The 19,545-nt window shown below is 51.4% G+C and overlaps 3 protein-coding genes across 3 annotated transcripts; 1 reads left to right on the top strand and 2 right to left on the bottom strand.

Annotated features, from left to right (window-relative positions):
* The first annotated feature begins 34 nt into the window (after nt 1-34).
* On the top strand, nt 35-1,860 carry EV422DRAFT_181335 (uncharacterized protein). The gene is made up of 4 exons (XM_053065153.1): nt 35-812; nt 868-1,002; nt 1,074-1,321; nt 1,382-1,860. Exons 1-4 carry the CDS (start codon nt 204-206, stop codon nt 1,704-1,706), a joined length of 1,317 nt encoding a protein of 438 aa, XP_052923313.1. The 5' UTR covers nt 35-203; the 3' UTR covers nt 1,707-1,860.
* Nucleotides 1,689-16,914, bottom strand: EV422DRAFT_621875 (dynein heavy chain). Its single transcript, XM_053074154.1, has 17 exons — nt 16,433-16,914; nt 16,066-16,365; nt 14,945-15,997; nt 14,027-14,886; nt 13,741-13,959; nt 13,569-13,676; nt 13,248-13,500; nt 13,072-13,163; nt 12,382-13,015; nt 9,617-12,314; nt 8,260-9,553; nt 4,052-8,195; nt 2,939-3,985; nt 2,716-2,876; nt 2,460-2,652; nt 2,079-2,381; nt 1,689-2,013 (listed from the first exon to the last, which is right to left on the bottom strand). The coding sequence occupies exons 1-17, from the start codon at nt 16,662-16,664 to the stop codon at nt 1,754-1,756; spliced, it is 13,851 nt and encodes a 4,616-aa protein (XP_052923312.1). The 5' UTR covers nt 16,665-16,914; the 3' UTR covers nt 1,689-1,753.
* A 211-nt stretch (nt 16,915-17,125) lies between these two features.
* EV422DRAFT_538223 (ribosomal protein L14 domain-containing protein) lies at nt 17,126-18,301 on the bottom strand. The gene is made up of 5 exons (XM_053070961.1): nt 18,219-18,301; nt 17,840-17,851; nt 17,572-17,772; nt 17,429-17,500; nt 17,126-17,362 (listed from the first exon to the last, which is right to left on the bottom strand). Exons 1-5 carry the CDS (start codon nt 18,229-18,231, stop codon nt 17,238-17,240), a joined length of 423 nt encoding a protein of 140 aa, XP_052923311.1. The 5' UTR covers nt 18,232-18,301; the 3' UTR covers nt 17,126-17,237.
* Between the last annotated feature and the right edge of the window lie 1,244 nt (nt 18,302-19,545).

The raw sequence follows: 19,545 nt of genomic DNA, 5'->3' as shown, positions 1-19,545 counted from the left end.
TCGGAGTCTGGATAAGACGCCTTGACGGAGGAACAAGATGGACATGGCGAAACGCTCAGGAAAACAGAGGAAGAGGTTTTGACAGGCTGTGACGGACGTGTTTCGGCCAACTGTCAGTTCCATCCGATGCTGTCATTTCGCATTGCCGCACGATCTGCCAACGATTCTGAGCTCGATATTCTGCGAGAAAACGAAGAAAAGCCATGCCCAATCATAAACATCGCAAGCATGCCGTCTCAACATCCGAACACTGCTACAAGAGCGCAGCTCTGCAAGATCACTTCGTTCGAACCCTGAACCTGAATACACTGCTGCGTTCGTCGGCGTCCATCCCAGCGCTGCTACCATCTCATCCGCTACGCCATGCATCATCCACAGCGGAGCCGTCTGACCCTTCAGCAAGTTTACCACACCTTCAACTCCGCAAAGCTCCACTTCCACAGATTCCGCTCAACCCACACAAACGCCAGCTCCAGAAATGGCAGCGCGAACGACAGCTGGCACTCACCGCCCACGCACACTGCCTCACCGCCCACTCAAAGCTCATCGCACCCGCCGCGGGGTCTACCAACGTCGATACCAAACCGCAACTCGCTCGATCGGACATCGCATTAGACCCGATTGAGAAGGAACGCAGCTTGGATCCACCCCGGCCGCCGTTGACGTTGGCTCAGAAGATGGGACTGGTGGGAAAGCCGAAGGATCGCATAAGCGAGGAAGATTGGAAGGTTGTAAAGGAAAGGGCGGTGGAAAGAGGCGAGATGGAGAGTGGATGTCCCATATGTCAGGAGCCGTTTGGTTGCGAGGATCAGGTGTGTTTGGAATGTATAGGAGGATGCAGTACGAAACTTTCCTCACGTTTTATAGGTCCTCCTCTCCTGCAGTCATACCTTTCATAGGGCATGTCTCGACTCCTTCGAGAGGTACGCCAAGCGGACATCTTGTCCCATCTGTCGAGACGATTCGTACGAGAAACGACTCATCTTCGAAGGGAAAAAGCATGTAAGTGCCTTCGATGTCTCCTCCTCCTTTCCATAAACTCTAGTACTAACCGATACGATTCTTGCCCACAGCACAAGCACGTAAGCGCCACGCTCATCCAGAAAACCTATCGAGGCTACATCGAACGGAAGAAGTACTTGCGCTACTGTGAAACACATCCGCCAGAACATCCGGCATTGCTGGCGAAATGGCACATGGACAAATTGGCTCGCTACTCCGATAAGCTGCAGGCTCGATTTGCGGCCGAGAACCGGGAAGTGCATAACTTGATTACGAATGTCGATCGGCAGCTGTCGCAGAACAGGAACTCCATGGATATGTATGAAATGTCAGGAAGTTGGTACGCCTCGGTTCTCCCACTGAAATCCCTCCCTTGCAGAACCGGTGCACTGCTGGAAAGCCTCAAGCTCGCACCCACCGACCCACATCACGAAACGGACTGGAAGCAAATCCTTACTCGAGCCGGCGCAACCGTGAAATCGGACGATTGCGCCATCTGCATCATGCCGTTACTCGGCACCTCCCAAGCAACGACCAAAGCCAAAACGCTTTCCATCACGAGCTGCGGGCACGTGTACCATGCCCGCTGTCTTGCCGGCATCAAAAAGTTTGCAGCGTCACAAAGTTGTCCATTGTGTCGCAAGGTCGAATTCGAGGAATTGGAAATCCAGGCCGATACCATAAGTTACCATGATTTACCATAAGTTACAGATTCGGCCGGTGTGTATATATACATACAATGAGAGGGTGATCAATATATGTTGGCTAGGATAGCTACAGAGCGCTGAATCATGTTCAGCGCGTCGGATGGGGCCTTGCATGGTAAAGAGGCTGTGAAGAGTGTGGCGCTCCTGTCTTCATCTACATATACCGGTAAGACGACACTACCCGTCGCAGGTACCTTGGAGCCCTTCTTGATCCACTGGATTTGAATGGCAACAGGCCGCGTTTGTGGCTTGGAAGAAAGAACGAGGCCTTCTGGTGCCCAATCTGCACCATCAATTCCGAGCCCTATGTAAAAGCAACGGGAAGGTTACTACATGTAGGGCCGCCATCGATGAACACTTGACGCGTACCTGTTAGGACGAATCTGGTTTCGTCCTTGATTGCTGACGTAGCTTGACCTTGTCTCACTATTCCAACATCCAGCTGCAGCTCTTCCAATGAACATTTGTGCACATGCGCAAGCGACTGACGCGTTGCGGTGATGAAAGCTTCGGGCATGAAGAAACCGCCGATCCAGATATCCAATTCATGGTACCGGCTTGATTTCGAAGCATGATTAAGATGTTCCAGACGTTTGACGAAGTCATGGATCCACTGAGTGGAGGACAACCGCTTTGGAAACTTGTGCTTTTGCCAGTGCTGAGGTACAGAGCCTAAGTTGGAGTAATATAATCGGTGAATTCCAACACGTGCAAAATCAAGTCAGCACACTCAAGTAACTCTCGTTGTACCTTGTAACAGACAAGCTGTCAGAGAACGCAAATGATTGGTTTGTTTCCGCTGTCCTTCGCATAATTTACGCAACTCCGAGAGGTCATCGCGAATGATACGCCATAATTCCTTCCCGATGGTGATTTCCCGATGAAAAAAGCGGAAAAGTGGATCAGCCGCAGATGCTTTGCTGTACGTAAGGTCCGGCGGAGTCTGGATTGCGCGAAATGTTAGCCATTGCAGTATACCAGAGTTCACAGGTCTTCCGGTTCTTACCGACGGGAGGATGCTCAACCATTCATCGACCAATTTACGCAAGCTCTTCGACCAAGCGGCTTGTTCGTGTAAGACAGCTTGAGTTCCAGGTGTCGGCGCACCTCCGCTTTCGTCTTCCTCGATTGTCGCCAGCTTTCGAACATTTGACAGCAAATCCGCTCCTAGAATGCAAGGCGTCAGTTTTGGGAGAAGGACGAAGTCTTTCTGCCAAATCGTCCCGTACCTTTGGCTGCCATAACCACCATCTCGGCATTGTTCGGCAATCCCAACCAAGAAGGAGGCTGTTGCGTCGGTAAGCTTTTGATCCAAGATGTGAACTGCTCCTTGCGAATCCCATCCGGTATTGGCACCGCCGCTTGGTTTTCGCCCGCATCGACCAGGGCGAAATTGACGTTGTAGCTCGATGGGGTAAACAACCGGTCGACGAATGTGTCCAGCAGTCTTTGATCGAAATCGTTATCGATCTTGCCTCCATACACTGTCTCCTTCAAGATTGTTCGAATAGCTTCCCATGGGATATTCTCCGGGGCGATATTGGCGCGACCTTGGGATATCGAATCTACCCAGTCATCGATAACATTCAACGCCATCGACTGATCTGCGTCGTTGAAATCATACGTCTTGGACCAACCAAGTGGGACATATCGCATCCGTTCTTTGACGACGGCGTCCAACCACGAGAGAAGAAAGTGCAGGCGCAACCGCTCGCTTGGTGCTTTGATGGTGGATGATGCGATGGAAGAAAATGACTCGGAGACGTTCGCCTTGATGCCGGCAAGGGACTCAAACATGAGCACTCTGGACATGCGCAGCAAGTTTGTAGGCACCTTCGGATGCGGCTCCATGGTCAGAAAGAGCTTGAAGTTTGTGTGGGACTTGAGACTCTGAAGCCGTTTCTCCAGCTGGCAGAGCCAAGCGATGGCAAGATGCACATTTTTCAATAGTACCCAATGCCCAGATCTGCTGGCCGACGACAGTGCCGCTTCAGCAAGAGCGGCCCCTTCGCTAGACCCCATAGCGATGGAGCTTAGGCGATGAGATAGTTTAGCTGCAAGAGCTTCGACGCGATCACTTGCATCGTATCCGGCGGCTGAGCATAGAACTACGGGAACCGAGGAGTCGGTTTCCGCAATGACCGCTTCGACGTCGTGCTCTGCCGTCAGCTCTAGGGTTCCACCGAAAATCGCTTGGACAAACTCGGCGGCTGCCGGTATCAGACGGTCCGGTCGCAAATGCTTGACAATCAGGAGTCGATCGAGTTTCTCCGATACTGTTAGTCAATCGCAGAAATTATCAGTGACCATCCAGACTCGAAAGGCTTTCACAAAACGCTTACGCTGTGAGGTGCTCCGATCTCCTATCTTCAAGCTTGCCACTTCCGGATTGTCGTCTTGTAGGAAAGTTGTCCATTCGGAGATGTTGCCCTCAATTTGAGATCGTACGCCCACAAACCGAGGCGATGCGCACAGTGCCGCAATCTTTCTCCCCATATCATCCCCGAAAGTGTGAGATATCTTGTCCGAAACTATCGCTCCATTCCCACCCTGGTGAATGCTTCCATACAGTTCTGTGAAATCATCGGGTCTCAAGGCGCTCGACACTCCAAGGCTTTTGAGCCGTGCAAGCAATATGGCCAAGACCAGTCGATCGTCATTGACAAGAGCGCGGGAAACCCTCCGGAAAGCGATGGTGAACAGGTCATCCGTCAGTATGGGCAGGCGCTGAGTAGGGGCTCGCACGTCTTTCAGTGCGGAATTGTTATACAATGCACTCCGAAAGATCTCCAGAAAGAATTCCAGCGAGAATTGATAGCACCTGTTCAAAGTGCTCATGCGTTCCATGATGAAGAATATCGCACTGCAGGCTTGAGCTAACGGCGTGTACATGTTCGTGACGTGCTCCACTTCCTGCGCAATTGTCTCCGTCTCCCGAACTTTGCATGTGACTTCCGCCGCCTCCAACTTCAGGGTCTCCAACGTCGTTATGACGTGATCGTCTTCCAGAATGTTGCCTTCGGAGTCATTGAGAGCTTTGAGCAAGGATTTTTCCAGATGACGGAGCTTCAGCTGGAACTCTCCTTGCAGCTTGATGAGATCGGTGCGCTTCTGGTCCGTATCTGGACGCTCCGCCTTCAGGACCTCATGCAGGCATTGACTCTGCAAGCTCTCACGCGTCACGGTGAAGTTCACAAACGTTACGCGACTGCACAAGTCGGGAGAAAAGTTGGCGGATGCGTCACGAGTGGATAGGAATAGAGTGAATGATGGTGAGAAGTCGATATCATGGCCCCCAAGTCGGATGAGAACTCGTCCCCCAGTTCTACGCAGCTCTTTGTTCAACACTGCGTTCAAAATAGGATCCAAGTACTCGACATCTTGGACAAGTAGCGGATTGCCAAATCGAAGGGCCGACTCTAGCACCTTCAGGAACGAGTCGTCCAGGAAACTGGTGATGGTCAAACGCCGCTCTTTGTAATGATTTGTGAGGAAAGTGGTCGCTTGTCCCGATGGATCGATGAGCAGAGGGTATCGATTGAACCGCTTCAGCATAATGGCATTTTCAGTGCAAAGACCATCGGCCGGAAGCGACTTCGTCTGCCAATCGATCCTCTCGTCCACAGTTGACAAGTATTCCGGAAGGAAAAGCTCCTCTCTGAAGTTGATCCCAGCCAGCTTCAAATGCTGCGTCCATCTGTTTACCAGTAAGGATCGGTACTCTTGACTGAAGAATCCGGCATACGCGATGAAGGCTGCTGAGATTAGGACGTCTCCCACGATGGTCGCCATCTGTTCCCCAAAAGTTTGACTTCCCGACTCCCAACGCTCCCGTTCGGAAGAGAGGTCGTCTAGTAAGCGCAAACTTCTGTCCACTCTGGTGCGGACGGTCTCCATCTCTGTCTTGATAGATTGCGTCTCGCTGATCAGAACGGCGTATTCCTCCTTGTACTTCCCAATGCTCTCCTCAAGCTGGTGAATCATAGCCTCGATGGCAGTCGCTCTCTGCTGGGCGACCTCTGCTTTCGCCTCCAACTGCTGGACTTCTCTCCGCAATGGTCCAACTCGCTCCAAAATGCCAGAGTATTTCACTTGCGCGATAGCCCATTGGACTAGAGGCCCGCAAGCTTGCGAAGCACGGTTTACCGTTTCGAAGTTGAATTTCGGATTCGTTAGGTAGTTTTGTTCAATCTCTTCTCGAAGCCTCGTGTTCATCTTGTCAGTATCAAAGTTGACGATGCTCGGGATGAAATCGTCTTTTCTGATGACCTGTTGCACAGCTTTCCATGAATCGATTTTGTTGCCCAGAAGGATACATACGGACTCCATAGCCATCTTGACTGCTTCCGGCGGGTTACTCATGGTTCTGACCTCCTGCAAATGTTGTTTCTTGATGCCGCTGACGCTGTTTTGTGCTTCGAGCACGGCTGGCTCCGCTTCGGCGAGGTCAGCCAGAACAATGTCTCTGCGTTGGTCAATCTCACAATTTTGTCGCTCGAGTTCAGCCCGGATTTCCAGAGAGGCCTGTTTTTTCTGCTCCGCCTCCTGCTGCCCAGCTACCATTCGTTGTAACTTTTCATTCGCTTCTTTGTTCTTCACTTCGAGTTCTCGTCTTTTCGAAGCCAAACTTATCCTCAGTTCTTCCACCTTGGTAACAGTTTCCTTGAGTTTGTCAAGTCCGACATTGAGATGGCGCTGTCGATCTTCCAGGTCCTCACGCTTCTCGCGGAAGAGTTCGACGTAGTGGTTGATGAAATCCAGATAATGTCGAGGCGTCACAAAATTAACTCGGCCCTGCCGTTTGAGAAGCCTCTCATTCACGTCACGCAGTGACCTATGGACGAACACGAAGGCATTGATGACTGCGTCGCGATAAATTGGCGGCATCGCAAGATCCTCGTAAACGATAGGAAACGGGAGCGGGGCTTCGTAGCGTCGATGCTCAATATCCAATAAATGCGTGAACTCCTGCCCAACCTGGTAAAGAGCCTGGTTGGACCAATCGCCAAACCAATCGAGAACACAACGATTGAATAGCGCAGGAGATGTAGCTGCTCGAGAGGCTAAGCCATCTTGTGGCGGGTTCATGGTGAAAACGACGTGAAGGTTTTTCATGATCTGTGTTGTGAACCATTTGTAGGTTTCTTCCGCGGTTGTCAATGTCGTTCCCTCTCTATGCGCCGTTTCCTTGCATATTGAGAGAACCGACGCAAGCTCGTCTCCCTCAAACAAGCCAGGAATCTCTGCATTCGCCAACAAGGTGTTCATTTTCTCCAGGAAGCCCGATTCGAGAACATTCGACTCATCCATGATGAAGCACACTTTCTCTCCCTTGCAGCCTGCTCGGCGCAAAATGGTTCTGAGGTCCTCGTCAAAATCAAGGTCAGAGTATTTGTTGTGAACTTTGATCTGGAAGACGCTGAGACCATTCATCCATGCGACGAAACGCGCTAGAGTTGTCTTTCCAGCACCACTAATGCCGATAAGTAGCAAATGACCCTGCATTTGCCGGTACACCCGGTCAATCCTCAGGACGTGCTCCAGAACATCGTCAAATAAGACAAGTGGGACATCGAGCTCTTCTTCGTAGAAGACTTTGAGCCGAGCTTGTACGAAAACTCGAAGATCTTGAGCGGCCACTGGAACGTAGTCCTTCGATAGCCAATTAGAGAAAAGGATGGGACGCGATAGGGCGTCCTCGGAATTTATCCCGGGGAAGTGCTGTCCAGCGACGGTATCAATGAGCTTGTCTGTCCATTCTCGCTCCTTTTGCTCGACTAGCCGATCTTGAAATAGTCGAAGTCCCTCGTGAGCCCAGATTCTCACCAACCCTTCCACATTCATGCTTTCCAGCGGTTTAATGGCCTCGAAGATCCCTCGGACCCATCGAGTAAGTTCGCGGGGCGAATACATATAATGTGCTTGCATGTCTGGCGTGAACCGCTTCTGCGATGTCAAGTAGAACTCGACCATTGCGGCAGTCAAGGGGTTTGAATAGCCGCGAAGGCTTGGAACAACTCTAAGCATGGCCCTGTTGAACGTGCCGTAAATTTGTAGCAGCGACGCCTCGCCTGGATAGTCGACCATAAGTACTGGCGCGTGTCTGAGGAATCGATGAGATAGGGGAACTCGGCCTGGATCAGTTGGCGGATTGCATGCTCCGACAAACTGGATCCTCTCCAAGCGAACCCAGGAATGGTCTGAACGTCGCCAGAAGCCTCCGTGCTCAACGAGCTGCCGAATGAAAGATATCACCCGTTGCGTTCCATATTTGTCCGCGGCCGGAAGATTGATTTCATCGCAGAAGAAAACAAGCCAGCGGCCCACAGCTAAGGGTGCCAACACTGTGCCAGAAGGGGTCTTGCGATATTCACAATGTTGCTCGAAAGTGCGCATGATCAACTCGGGAGTAGTGGCACTGGAAAAGTTGAGACCAACCACTTCCATCTCCGGTAACTTTCGCAATGCTGAAAATAAAGTCATAGTCTATGGGAAGACGGAAGGTCATTGACCGAAACGTTGAGTGAAAACCGAAATTTGAAAGAATTACCTTTCCGGACCCCGGAGGTCCACAGAGAATCAGTGGCTTATGCTCAGACAACCAAGAGTAAAGCGTCTCCTCATGTCGAACTGTGTCGACGGTAGGGATAACGACATCTGCACCGGAAACGTTATGGGTTTCGATTTCCACCGTAGGCACTCTGGATTGCCAAGCAATCCATTCCCCTGTGGCCACATCTACGTCGAAGTCGATTAAAGAAGAACCTCCTCCGGGAAGATCTATTGCGGTCAGAGTCCGCAGGTACGTCGCCATTTCAATCTTAGTCTCCAGCTTCGAATCTCCTGTGAAACTCCAGAGGATAGCCAACAGCAAGCGCTTGGTGATGTAATCTTCGAGAAGCTGCACGGTCAGGGGAAAGTCCGGATGGGACAGGTTGTAGTCCGAAATGTTCCGCAACGAACTATTGATCAATCCAAACAGCGCTTTGAGGGCCCGAATTCTTGTGAAATCCATGATGTGTTCCATAGCTTCGGCTTTCCGTAAAGCACGGTGAACAAGACCGTCCTTCTGCATGTGAGCCGATAGAATATCGGCCACTATGCGCTGCACTTCCAGCGCCGGAGCTTGCGTATCCACTTGGGTAGAAGCGAATGCGACTGTATCATCTGCGTCTGTGACCGACACCGTGCGAAGCGTTTCCATGTAGTGGGCGATGGACAATTCCATATCCACAGTGGAGTCACTGAACCACACCATCCCGCATCGACTGACGGTGGCAAGAGTTGCTTGCTTCAGATTCTCGACCTCGAACATTATGCGGACATTGGGTGGCAGGTTCAGACGCTCACCGTTGGGCAGCGTCAGCATTTTGTTATCGTCAAGGACAGCATTGAGGTTTTCGACCCATTCCGGATCGACGTCGCCATCGAAGATGATCCAGTGGCGCTTCGCGGCTTCTCCACGCACGTTGTCAACGATCCTCCTCAAAATCTGCGTGAAAAGACCATCGTGCCATTCGCGGGTGGTCGAGTCCATATTTCCATACAGCGACTCTTTAGACATCGCCTTCGGATCGATAACATACGAGACACCTTCGATTCCATCGATTTTCTGCAACGCCTCCAGCAAAACTTGATGGGCGGTACTCTTCCCCGAACCGGATGGACCCACCATCATCAACCCGTGATGTATATTGTGTATTTGGTAGAGCTGGATGACCTTGTCCAGCCAAGGTCCCTCGGCAACCAGTTGGCGTTTCGCACAGGCTCCTTTGATCGCTAGCTGTAGCTCGTCCAACGCGAATGGGCTGTAGTTGATTCCTGGGAATACATCTTCGAGTAGACTAACGAGTAACACTTTCAGTTGCTAGGGAACCACATGAGAGACGTTTGAAGCTCTCACTCACCTGTGCAGTAACGTGATATCTTCGGCTACAAGCTTTGGAACCATCGTCTCCCGAATACTTCGAATAAGCAGGTACTGCTCTCCAGCGGCGTCGGATACGTCGCCAGACGCTCCGATCGTCTTCCCTCCACGTGCAGCACCTTGCAACGCCTCTCGTTTCAAATTACCGGCGCTGATGAGTACACTTTTCAAAGAACGCAACCCGAAATCGTAGTGACTTTGAGCAGATAGCTGCTCCGCACAGAGGACAAAAAGTGGTACCACCTTCGACGCGAGAAGCTCGGCCGATCGGAAGCCTTGAGAGAATAGCATGACTTGAGCGATGAGCTCTCTATCCGGCTTGGTCATCGCGACACTTCTGAACAACTTCTTCAGGTTATCGGGTAGGTTCGATCGTCCTGCATACCCGGGATTCATGGTGATGAAGATTCCCGTGTTCGGATCCACGGTGACTAACTTGCTAACCAGCTCGACGCTGGCGCCGCTCTTAAGGCCCAGTTGTATGGTTTGGACCTGCTGAGATACAGCTGATAGGATGCGTTCCTCCAACCTGTTGAATTCGTCAAAGCATCCCCAGGCTCCAACTCGACACAAGCCGATGAAGATGCGACCCATCGCTTGGAAGTCGAAGTTTTCGTCACAACAGAAGACCAAAACGAACCGACCAAGCTGAGTACCCAGCGCCTTCACACTCTCGGTCTTTCCCGTTCCAGCTGGTCCGAAGGGACTTCCTCCCAGACGTGCGGCCAAAGCTTGTGTGAGTGTCAGATAACACCGGTCTGTCAAAGGGGTTTGCACGAGGCGATCGGTGATCCCCAGATACTCGAAACCATAAGAAAACTTAGCATTTGCCATCCTCACCGATAGGCGGGCCATCGGCTCTACAACTTTGGGGTCGAAGTAGAATCGCATATGGTAGAGCCATTGGAAGTCGAAATGGCTTGTGACTTTGCGCTTGAGTAGGGTCCGGATGACATCCCTTTGATGCACCAGCTCCGTGATCAAATGCTCACATTTGCGCCGGTAGGTCAACTCTAAATCTTCAAGCACCAAGTCCGCGAGGATGTTCAGAGCCGACTCGATTATTCCAGCTGTATGCGCGAGAGATCCGGAACTTCGCAGGACGTCCTCCACTAACTTCGTCCACAAAATCTGCATTCCAAGAACGACCAACTGGTCCGGATAGGCCTGAATCCATTTCAAAAATGCAGGTCCATCCAGCTTTGTGCCATCGCAATAGGTGGCTTGAGCTGCAACCGCTTCCGACAGATGCGTTGCAAGCGACACTTGCATCTCGTGCTCAAGCATCTTCAACCAATCGATGATGCGAGGGTTGTCCTTGATCGAGATGGGGTGAACAAGGCTTAAGCTTTCGCCTTCTTTGGATTTGATTCCTTCCACGGTCAGCGTGTCTTCAGAGAGAATCAGACTTGAAATCCCAGCGAACATCATCTTCAGATGCTTTTGCAGCCTGATAATATCCTTGCTGTTGCCGAGCAATTCGAGAAGGTCCTCATCCCCGACGAAGTAGAACCGGGGGAAGGCCGATCGCTCTCGTTCCAGATATTCTCCAAGGGCTTTCTGGATCTTCACAAGCAAATCCGCCAGTCGGTCCATCGCCTTCTGAACTCCAGGAATATTAAGGACGTCCAACACGAAAGGTGACTTGTAAACTTTCTTCATCAAAGTCATAAACTCAGTGTTGATGCTTTGAAACCTTGCACTTTCAACGGGTAGCAAATGCTTGATGTCCACATTGTTCGAGAAGATACCATCCAGGTACACCCATTGTCGCTGCACATCGATCCAGACGTCGAATAACGTTTGCACGCGTGTCAGCTTATCCTGCCAACCCAAAGCTTCTTCTTCGAAAACTCGGAAATAAGGCGAATGCCGCATAGCGACGAGAGAATTGAGGTTTTCTGAGCATTTTGCGAACAGATCATCCCATCCTTTGATCAACCGGTACTTGTTCTGATAGGCCACCAGTTCCAACTCAAATGCGGACCACGTTTCCTTGACTTGGTTGAGGAACACCTCGAGGGCCATTTCGCCCTGTGCCACTGTCAAGACATCTCGTACTTTTAGTTCGTTTTTGCGGAGGTCGATATCCCACAGATGCCCGATGGTCAGGTCAGTAAGGGTGACTTGGCTCTCCAACCCAAGGTCACGGAACAATTGCTTCCAATGGCGCTCCTTGACAGCGTCAGATCTCAATTCCGTGATTTGCGAATTTACATCTAGGTAGCGCTGAAGGATGTTCCTCGCATAGTCAAATGCAGCATATTGCCGAACGCGATTGCCCATCTCCTTCATGGACAGAAGTAACCGGTCGAGCTGCTGACGTATTTTGCGAGGAGCAACAGCGTTCCAGTGAGTTTCACGGATTTCGCCGATTCCGGACCACAGCGTGGAAAGTGAAGTCCACACTTCTTTGAGATCGCGAAGCTCTTCCAGAACAATTTCCAGGCGAGGGTCCTTCTTGCGATCGAGGTCCAAAGCGTCCTTCGCTCGATACACCTGATCGTACTCGTCTTTGATTCGCGTGACACGAACTTCCATCAGGTTCAGCAGAGCCAACGCCTCGGCCGGTTTGAGTTGACCTTGCACAGGTTTGCGCTCTTCCCAATCTGCAGCAAGTTCCTTGATCTTTTTGGTGACGGATTTGTCTTCCGCTATGATCTTTTGCTGCAGTGATCCTACATCAACGATAGCGACTCGTCAGGGGGAGCTTTTGCGCAAGGAGTGACCACTTCCTCCACGTACCTATCTGCTGCCTGATAGCATCATTCTTCCGACGAAGAATTTCATTGAAAGCTCCCCATTCTCCTTCAATGTTGTCGTAGTATAGCCAATCATTCGGAAATTGGAAGCGTTGACGCTCCAAAATCCGTTGACTAGATTTGAAGATGGATACCGAGTCCGCCCAGTCTTCGACGTTTTTGCGAACTGACTGCAAGAAGGTTATGAACGTAACGGCCTCCGACGTGGAGCTCCCGTCAATGGCGTGCTGCTCAAGCTCTGTTCGGGCATGTGCCACAGAGTCAAACAAGCTTCTCATGCTCGTGCCTAATTTTGCTCCGAATCTGCTGAGGATCTCACGTTGCCATTGATCATATTTCGTGTTGACCTTCGACTGGACCTGCTCGTAATCGACAACTGCCCATCCGAAGGACTTTGAGGTTTCGGAGGTGTCGAACGTTGACCGAGCTCGCTTGACCTCCAGCACGAGCTGTTGCCAGTTCCGAAGATTATCCCCCAGGAATTCAAAGACATAGAATGATTCCAAATCCCATAAGGACTGGTATTGGAGCCAGATATCGCAGTAGTCCCGCAATTCCTTCGTCTTGAGCTCAATGGCATCGTAACATTGTTCAACTTTTGAGGAAACTCGGTGTAACTGACGGCAGATAAGTAACGATTTCGGTCAGCAAATAATGAACGGGAGGAACTCACCAGTTTTGCGAATGACGACGGCTCGTTCGTCTTTGTAGCAACGGCCATGTCGTAGGTTGAGCTTTGGATGAAGGTCAGCGAGCAAACGTTTGCTGTAGAGACGCGACATCAGTCAACGATCCCGCGATACAGGGGATCCGATCGTACAATCAGCAAAGTATATGGCCGGCACGTACCTAACCAGGAATGTAGCTGTTGTATCCAGTTCTTCCTTGCTTCCTCAATGGGCGGAGACACGGACATGACTTGATCCTTGAGGATGATCTCATGCACCAAGGTCTCGAGGTTCGGGGCATACGTGGACCGCGTCTTGGCTTCATTGTCCGTCTCCTGAACATTTTTGGAATCTTTTCCAGCCCCGGGCAGCTTTCGCCGTTTGGTATCCATCGCGGCATCTTGCTTTTGGCCGACGAACGCAGATATCCACGCCTAAACGTTGGAGACGAATATTACAATCGGGCCATGGTTTCCAAACATACGTGACCATCAACCGGTACCTGCATGGCTGCGTCCAAGCGAACGGAAAGCACGCTCTCGATCCGGTCATTGAGTTGTTGCGTCCATGTTCGAAGGTTCGAGTATCCCTCAATATTCAGTTGATCGATCTTGGAGAAAATGTCAGATCCCTCTTTGGTCGAGTCATACTCAGCCCTCAACCCTGTCGCTTACCAGCTTCTGGACTTTGCCAAGGAGCTCTTGGAACGCAGCCAGCTCGAACGGACATACTTCCAACTGCTTGATCAATTGTTGGACGTCCTCGGACACCAGCACAGCAGCGTTAGCCTTGTCATGGAAGAGCGACACCGTGCTCGCAAAGTCTCGGACGAAAACGACGTGTCGGTTCTCCTTGATCTCAATGTTGTTTGCGGTCATCGCGCGAACATCGTACTACGACCGCAAGCTTGGTAAGTGGCCATTGCAAAGTTACCCAGGGAAATCGTAGCATGGCTCGTACCACGTTGACGAAAAAATCCCATCGTAGCTGAATCCCCTTCGAGATCAACGCGTGTATGTCCCGCCTATACACAACGACCAGCTGCGGGATATCCTTCATGCGATCAACCTTCTGCAGCGTTTGCAGATAAGTGCGCACGGTTTCAGTGAGTGAGACCGCGAAAGGATGTACACGTTTTGCGTCCTTCGCAATGCTAGTGATGGTATGCGGAACCTGGAAGTTCAACCAGATCAAGTTTCGAACCTCCTTGAAGAGATCGACTGCCTGACCGTCGAAGTTGATCGCGAGCTGTAATGCGTTTCCCTGCGCCCGATTCTTCGTGATGGTGAAAATGCGGCCTGTGACGGAGACATCACGTTTGAGGATGTCTGCGAGCCACGCATCGTATATTGGGCGGGTTTCCAGCTTCTTCTTGAAAGAAGTGCTTTCCATCTGAAGCTTCTGCCCTTCCGCATATAGCTCCCAGCCCCTTCCAAGAACATCCTCAACGCGTTTCATGTAGTGTCCGAGTTGCCGCTCGATCTGCCGAGCCCACACAATAGCACCCGCGACTGGCGGCAGATCTCGTAGCTGACTCATTTTGTGAGCCTCCGAGTTGCTGTAGTGCATTTTGAACTTGTCATGCAACTTCTTGATATCTTCCTTGACGCTGTCAATCAGCTGCGTCTGATACTCCTGGATCGCACCCCGAATCTTTGGCCGCACGAAAAGCGCGTTGAATTTGGAGAACACGCGAAACATCTCATTGGCATTTTTCGCTGTGCCCAGTCTGTCTCGTAATCGTGCAATGATCTGGTTCTCCACCCGTGCGACTTTGTCATTGTACGATGATTCCGCAGATACCCAGAGCTCCGTTCCATCTGTACAAGATATGTCAAATTCGGCGCTGGTTAGAAAACTTGGCGAAAAGTACCATACCAGGTGTGAGGTCAAGCACATCGACAGTCTTCATGGTATCATACGCCAGCCGCACGTCATCCAGCGCATTGCCATCCGATAAGCTAGCCGATCTCCCGCCCATCCCATCTTTCGCCTTCGCGCCTTTCTCCGTACGCATGACCTTCACTATAGTCTCATAAAGCTGCTCATGCTGCTTCCTAAACGCATGAATGAACTTTATTCGCTCCTGCAGCTTGACATGCATCGGCGTGAGCTTAATCGGTAAGAACTTCTCGGACCGTTTCCGAGTAAGGTCTCTCGCGACATTCGTGAACTCTTTCACTTGCTCATCCCAGGTGCGGAACAGTTCGTCGCAACCCAACGCAATCCTCTCAAACTCCGCGTAGTCCATGTACATCAATCGACGGCTGTTGAGAACACGAAGTAGCTGATCGTTCAGGTCTTGGGATATCCCCTCCACGAGCGGGAGAGCACGTCGAATAGGGTATGGAGAGAGCTTGAGCTTCTTCGTAAGGTGTCCAAATATCATTCCCAATGATGTTTGAATCTTCCTCAGGTCGGTAGCGGCTAGCAGCTCGTTCAGCGGGAAATCCTTCATCAAGATGTTGTACTTCTGCACGCGCTCCATCGCCTCCTTCAAACCCGTGTCCGCCAAGAAACTAACGGTCGCGTGGAAACGCTTCGCATGTTTCAAAATGTCAAGGGTCAACACCACTTGATCGCTCCGGAGCTGCTCTTCGATGGAGTTGAGACTCCGCTCCAGATTCAGCCAGAAGCTGATTTCCTGATTCGCCGTGCCAGACGACGGGTCACGATTCAGCTTCGTCACCTTTTGTATCTCCTTGATCCAGCCATTCACATCCGCTTGCAGTCTGTTAAGGAATGCAGAATCGTCCACCAGGTCCCCCACAGCATCCGCATTGACTCGCTTCCCACTTTCATGACAATGGTCGACGGTGCGCTGCACAATGGGATTGTAGTTCAGCACCACATCCGGGATCTCCACATTCTGCTGAAGCTGTAGCAATGAGAGTTCCAGTTCTGCAATCTTCTTCTTCGCCATCGGTATTCCTGCAGGCATAAGTTCAGTCCCACGGGATGCCGCATTTGCCACCCTACAAAGCTCAACATGTTCCCACCTGTTCTCCCTTCCTTCTCATCCCGGGTCGACCTCTCCGACGAAGTGGCGGCGTTCTTAGAAACGGCGAATGCATCGAAGAATGGCGATATGGCATTATGAATGTACGAGTGTAATATCTCGTACGGATTCCCCCCTTCCCCAGGGCCGGGCAGGTTTGTGATCTGCAGCTGTTGCTGCAGCGAACGTGTCGCATCGAGATATGGGTATCGCTTGATGACAGCTACTGCTGCGATCTGTTTCGGGCTATATGTCAAATCAAACCCCAACGAAAGCGGGTTTGCCGGTTTCTCGTTCTCTCCTGGAAAAGCACACGTTAGTTCATCGGGAGCGGAACTGCAAAATGATAGAGCATCTGGGCAATGTACCCTCATCGGCGCCCTCGGTGGTATCCCCTTTCTCCTTTACGATGTACAGAACTTGCGTCTGCGAGTCGGCGCAAAACCGGCCTGCCTTCTCAATAGCGTCGGCAGTACTGAATGCTTCCGAACCGTCGTAATCTATGACTAAAGGAAGTAGTTTCTCGATGTGGCGAAGAAGCAGCTGTGGGTCTACCACCACAGCATTCTGGGCGAAGGGCTCTTCCTTGGGGTCCTCCATGGCTGTTCCCTACTTCCTCGGAACCTATGAGAATCCTGCTTGCGAGCTAACGCGTCGCTGATGAAATTCACAATTGCATAGGAGTAGCAGAAAGTGCAAGAGTGACGCTGGCGGGTTGCTGCTGGCAGTGTACGGAGATTTGTGTTTGTTTGCTGAGCGGGGTACCTGGGAAGGGTAAAAGACTACGCTATAGCATTTGCCTGGGGAGGTGATCTTGCCGAAACAACAAACCAATCGAAACACGCATTTGATGTGTGTCCGAGAATCGGCGACTAACAGGCATCCGGACGGGACTGGAAGACGGCGGAAACACCCAGGTCACAGTCAACATGGATGTGAGCCCGACTCCCGACATCGACCAAAAAACCACAATATATGCCGACACCGGCGTCCAGTTATTTTCCAGTTCCCACAACGTCCACATTGCACTGCTTCAGCGGTCCCCCTCCTACATTCTGCGTTCCTCCAACGAGCTCAAGCCCAGGTCCAACCCCAAACTGCATCCGCCATTTCAAAACTTTTGCCCATGAGCGTATATTACTCCTATGATACATGCGTGTAACCCCAGGGCCTCTATACGACGGTACCGGAGCTGGAGGCGATCTTGGGCCACAAGTCAGCGCACTCCTTTCCGACGGGACCGGTGATGGCGGATCCCTTCATCTCTCCCTTGGGGTTGACAATGACACCAGCGTTGTCTGTGGGAATGATCGTCGTTAGCCTCGCATCCATATCCATGCCGCGGTGAAAACTGAAATACATACCCTCGAAGTAAAGGTAGATACCGTCACGACGGCGCCAGGGCTTCCTTTGACGGATGACGACGGCGGGCATAACTACAATTCCAAAATGTTAGCCTTCCACATCCTACGTTCCCAACCGCCCAACTAGTTCCACGTCTGCGTACCCTTCTTCCTCAAGTCAGGCTTTCCCTTCTTCACGGTGGCCAAAACCATGTCTCCGACACCGGCGGCGGGAAGACGGTTGAGACGTCCCTTGATTCCCTTGACGGAAATGATGTACAGGTTCTTGGCTCCACTGTTGTCGGCGCAGTTCATGACTGCTCCGACAGGGAGACCAAGGGTCATCCTGAACTTGTTACCGGAAGCTATATACACCCATTTAGAATCGAATTCATTCCCATCACGAAAAAAAAACTGCACAGTCGTCCTCACCTCCCGAACGTCCTGTTCATTCCAAGTAGCGATAAAGGAAAAAGGAGTGCGATAGTTCTGGTTAGCAGTTGCACTTCGGAGAAAGTCGTTGAGGTCCGCTCCGACATTCATTCCGCCGCAGAGTGTTGCTAGACCCTCCACCATGGCGCCAGTCTCCTTCTCCGCAACGCAACCCCCGTCGTCGTCCTTCGTATGCACAGTCATAGTCGTCTCGACATAGTTCCTCCGAATTGAAGTGTCGACATGTCGGTCTCACTTGTCCATCCACCAAAAATCCATCCATCCAGCCACCCGAACCATCCATCCATCCATCCACTCTGATGGCTCGTACGTCGTCCCTGCAGTCCTGTGTGTCGTCGTCGTGGTGCGGCTTACTGACCTCGCTTAGACATTTTGGCTTTGCTGTTTCGACCAAAATGACTTTGGTATGGAAAGGTTGCAGGACAGGAAGGAGAACCGCAACAAGCGACGGATTAGAGGCGTCCGCGTTTTGCCAATTCGATTGTTAGGGTTAGAACACAGTGGTTTTACATCCAGAAGAGACCGATAAACATTGGTAAAAAGCGAACAAACCCTTCACTCAACAACAAGCAAGCCTGAGACCGATTGTAACGTAACACCAGCGCGCCTGTTGCTGCCCTCATTTTATGCTTGGGTTAGACACGGTTATTCGACATCTAACACGGGACATCTGGAATGCAGAACTTGCTCGGCAAGGACTTCGGTGTTCTCCATGCTCAAAGACGGTGGGTGGTTTTGCTCATCGATGAGCTGTGTTACTCTTTGTATGCCGTTCAGCCTCTGGCGTTTCGAGGCGACCAAGTCCATGGGCAATTATCTGGAGGAACATTCAGCCCTCATACATCGACGTCTAGAAGGAACGAAGTGGCCTGATATACTACTCGGCAGCAAAGGACTGGAGGTGGCACATGACTTCGAATTCTCTACCTCCACCTCACACTTGGAACGCAACCTCTAGGAGATGGGTGGGCGGCTACGATCCCGGTGTCCGACGGGAGAAGGCATCGCATTTGTACGCTGTTCAGGAAACGCAAGCGAGCCCACCGAACAACTACTGGGCAGATGCGGGAGTAAGGAAGGGACGTTCCTTTCCTGGAATGTGAACCGATGTGATGAGACACTCCCTGGCAGCCCCCTAGCGGCGGTGATCTGCCTGCATAAGAATTACGCTCCGGTGAAGACGTTACAAGAATTGTAAGTGCATGTCACGAACATTGCCTTCCCACGCAGAACCCCCTTCTGAGCACCAGACCAGTATGTTTAGTTTTTTTTGGTCTTTCCTTTCTCACCTTCCGTTTGTACTCCTTCTGTTCAGATGTACCGACAAAACGTTCTGCTTGGTGGTAGCCCCGTGCACGGATCGCCTGTAAGTATGAGTGAGATGTACACCATGGGGCTAACGAGCATCGCTACCGGTCCAACGGTTGCACCGCTTGCTCCGCCGCTCTCAACTGCTTACTTGCAAAGACCCTTCGGAGGGGAACCCGTAGCTAAGAAACCAAGAAGGGTCCCCTCCAAGTGCAGTGTCTGTGGCATCGTCGGACATCGTCGGACTAGTAGAAAGTGTCAGCGTTAGAAGTGGTAGGTTCACGCTGGAAAGGGTCCCTACTAACAGCTTAAGGCACCGCTGGACACCGAACAAGAGGCGTCAGACAGTCATAATGCCTCGGATGTCAGTAGAGGAC

Source organism: Fimicolochytrium jonesii, assembly GCF_025526975.1.
Source record: "Fimicolochytrium jonesii strain JEL569 chromosome Unknown EV422scaffold_22, whole genome shotgun sequence".
NCBI classification, from domain to species: Eukaryota; Fungi; Chytridiomycota; class Chytridiomycetes; order Spizellomycetales; family Powellomycetaceae; genus Fimicolochytrium; species Fimicolochytrium jonesii.
Note: the sequence above shows the minus strand (reverse complement) of the source record. Positions and strands in the feature narration are given on the sequence as shown.

Excerpts from the sequence above, each read along its gene's own strand:
- EV422DRAFT_181335 (XM_053065153.1), top strand. The coding sequence starts at position 204 with ATGCCCAATCATAAACATCGCAAGCATGCCGTCTCAACATCCGAACAC. Across the intron at positions 813-867 it reads CGTTTGGTTGCGAGGATCAG|GTCCTCCTCTCCTGCAGTCA; the intron begins GTGTGTTTGGAA and ends CACGTTTTATAG. Across the intron at positions 1,003-1,073 it reads TCTTCGAAGGGAAAAAGCAT|CACAAGCACGTAAGCGCCAC; the intron begins GTAAGTGCCTTC and ends TCTTGCCCACAG.
- EV422DRAFT_621875 (XM_053074154.1), bottom strand. The coding sequence starts at position 16,664 with ATGGAGGACCCCAAGGAAGAGCCCTTCGCCCAGAATGCTGTGGTGGTA. Across the intron at positions 13,960-14,026 it reads GGGATTTTTTCGTCAACGTG|TACGATGTTCGCGCGATGAC; the intron begins GTACGAGCCATG and ends TTGCGGTCGTAG. Across the intron at positions 9,554-9,616 it reads GATATCACGTTACTGCACAG|TCTACTCGAAGATGTATTCC; the intron begins GTGAGTGAGAGC and ends GTTACTCGTTAG.
- EV422DRAFT_538223 (XM_053070961.1), bottom strand. Across the intron at positions 17,501-17,571 it reads GCCTGACTTGAGGAAGAAGG|TTATGCCCGCCGTCGTCATC; the intron begins GTACGCAGACGT and ends TTGGAATTGTAG. Across the intron at positions 17,363-17,428 it reads TATCTACCTTTACTTCGAGG|ACAACGCTGGTGTCATTGTC; the intron begins GTATGTATTTCA and ends TCATTCCCACAG.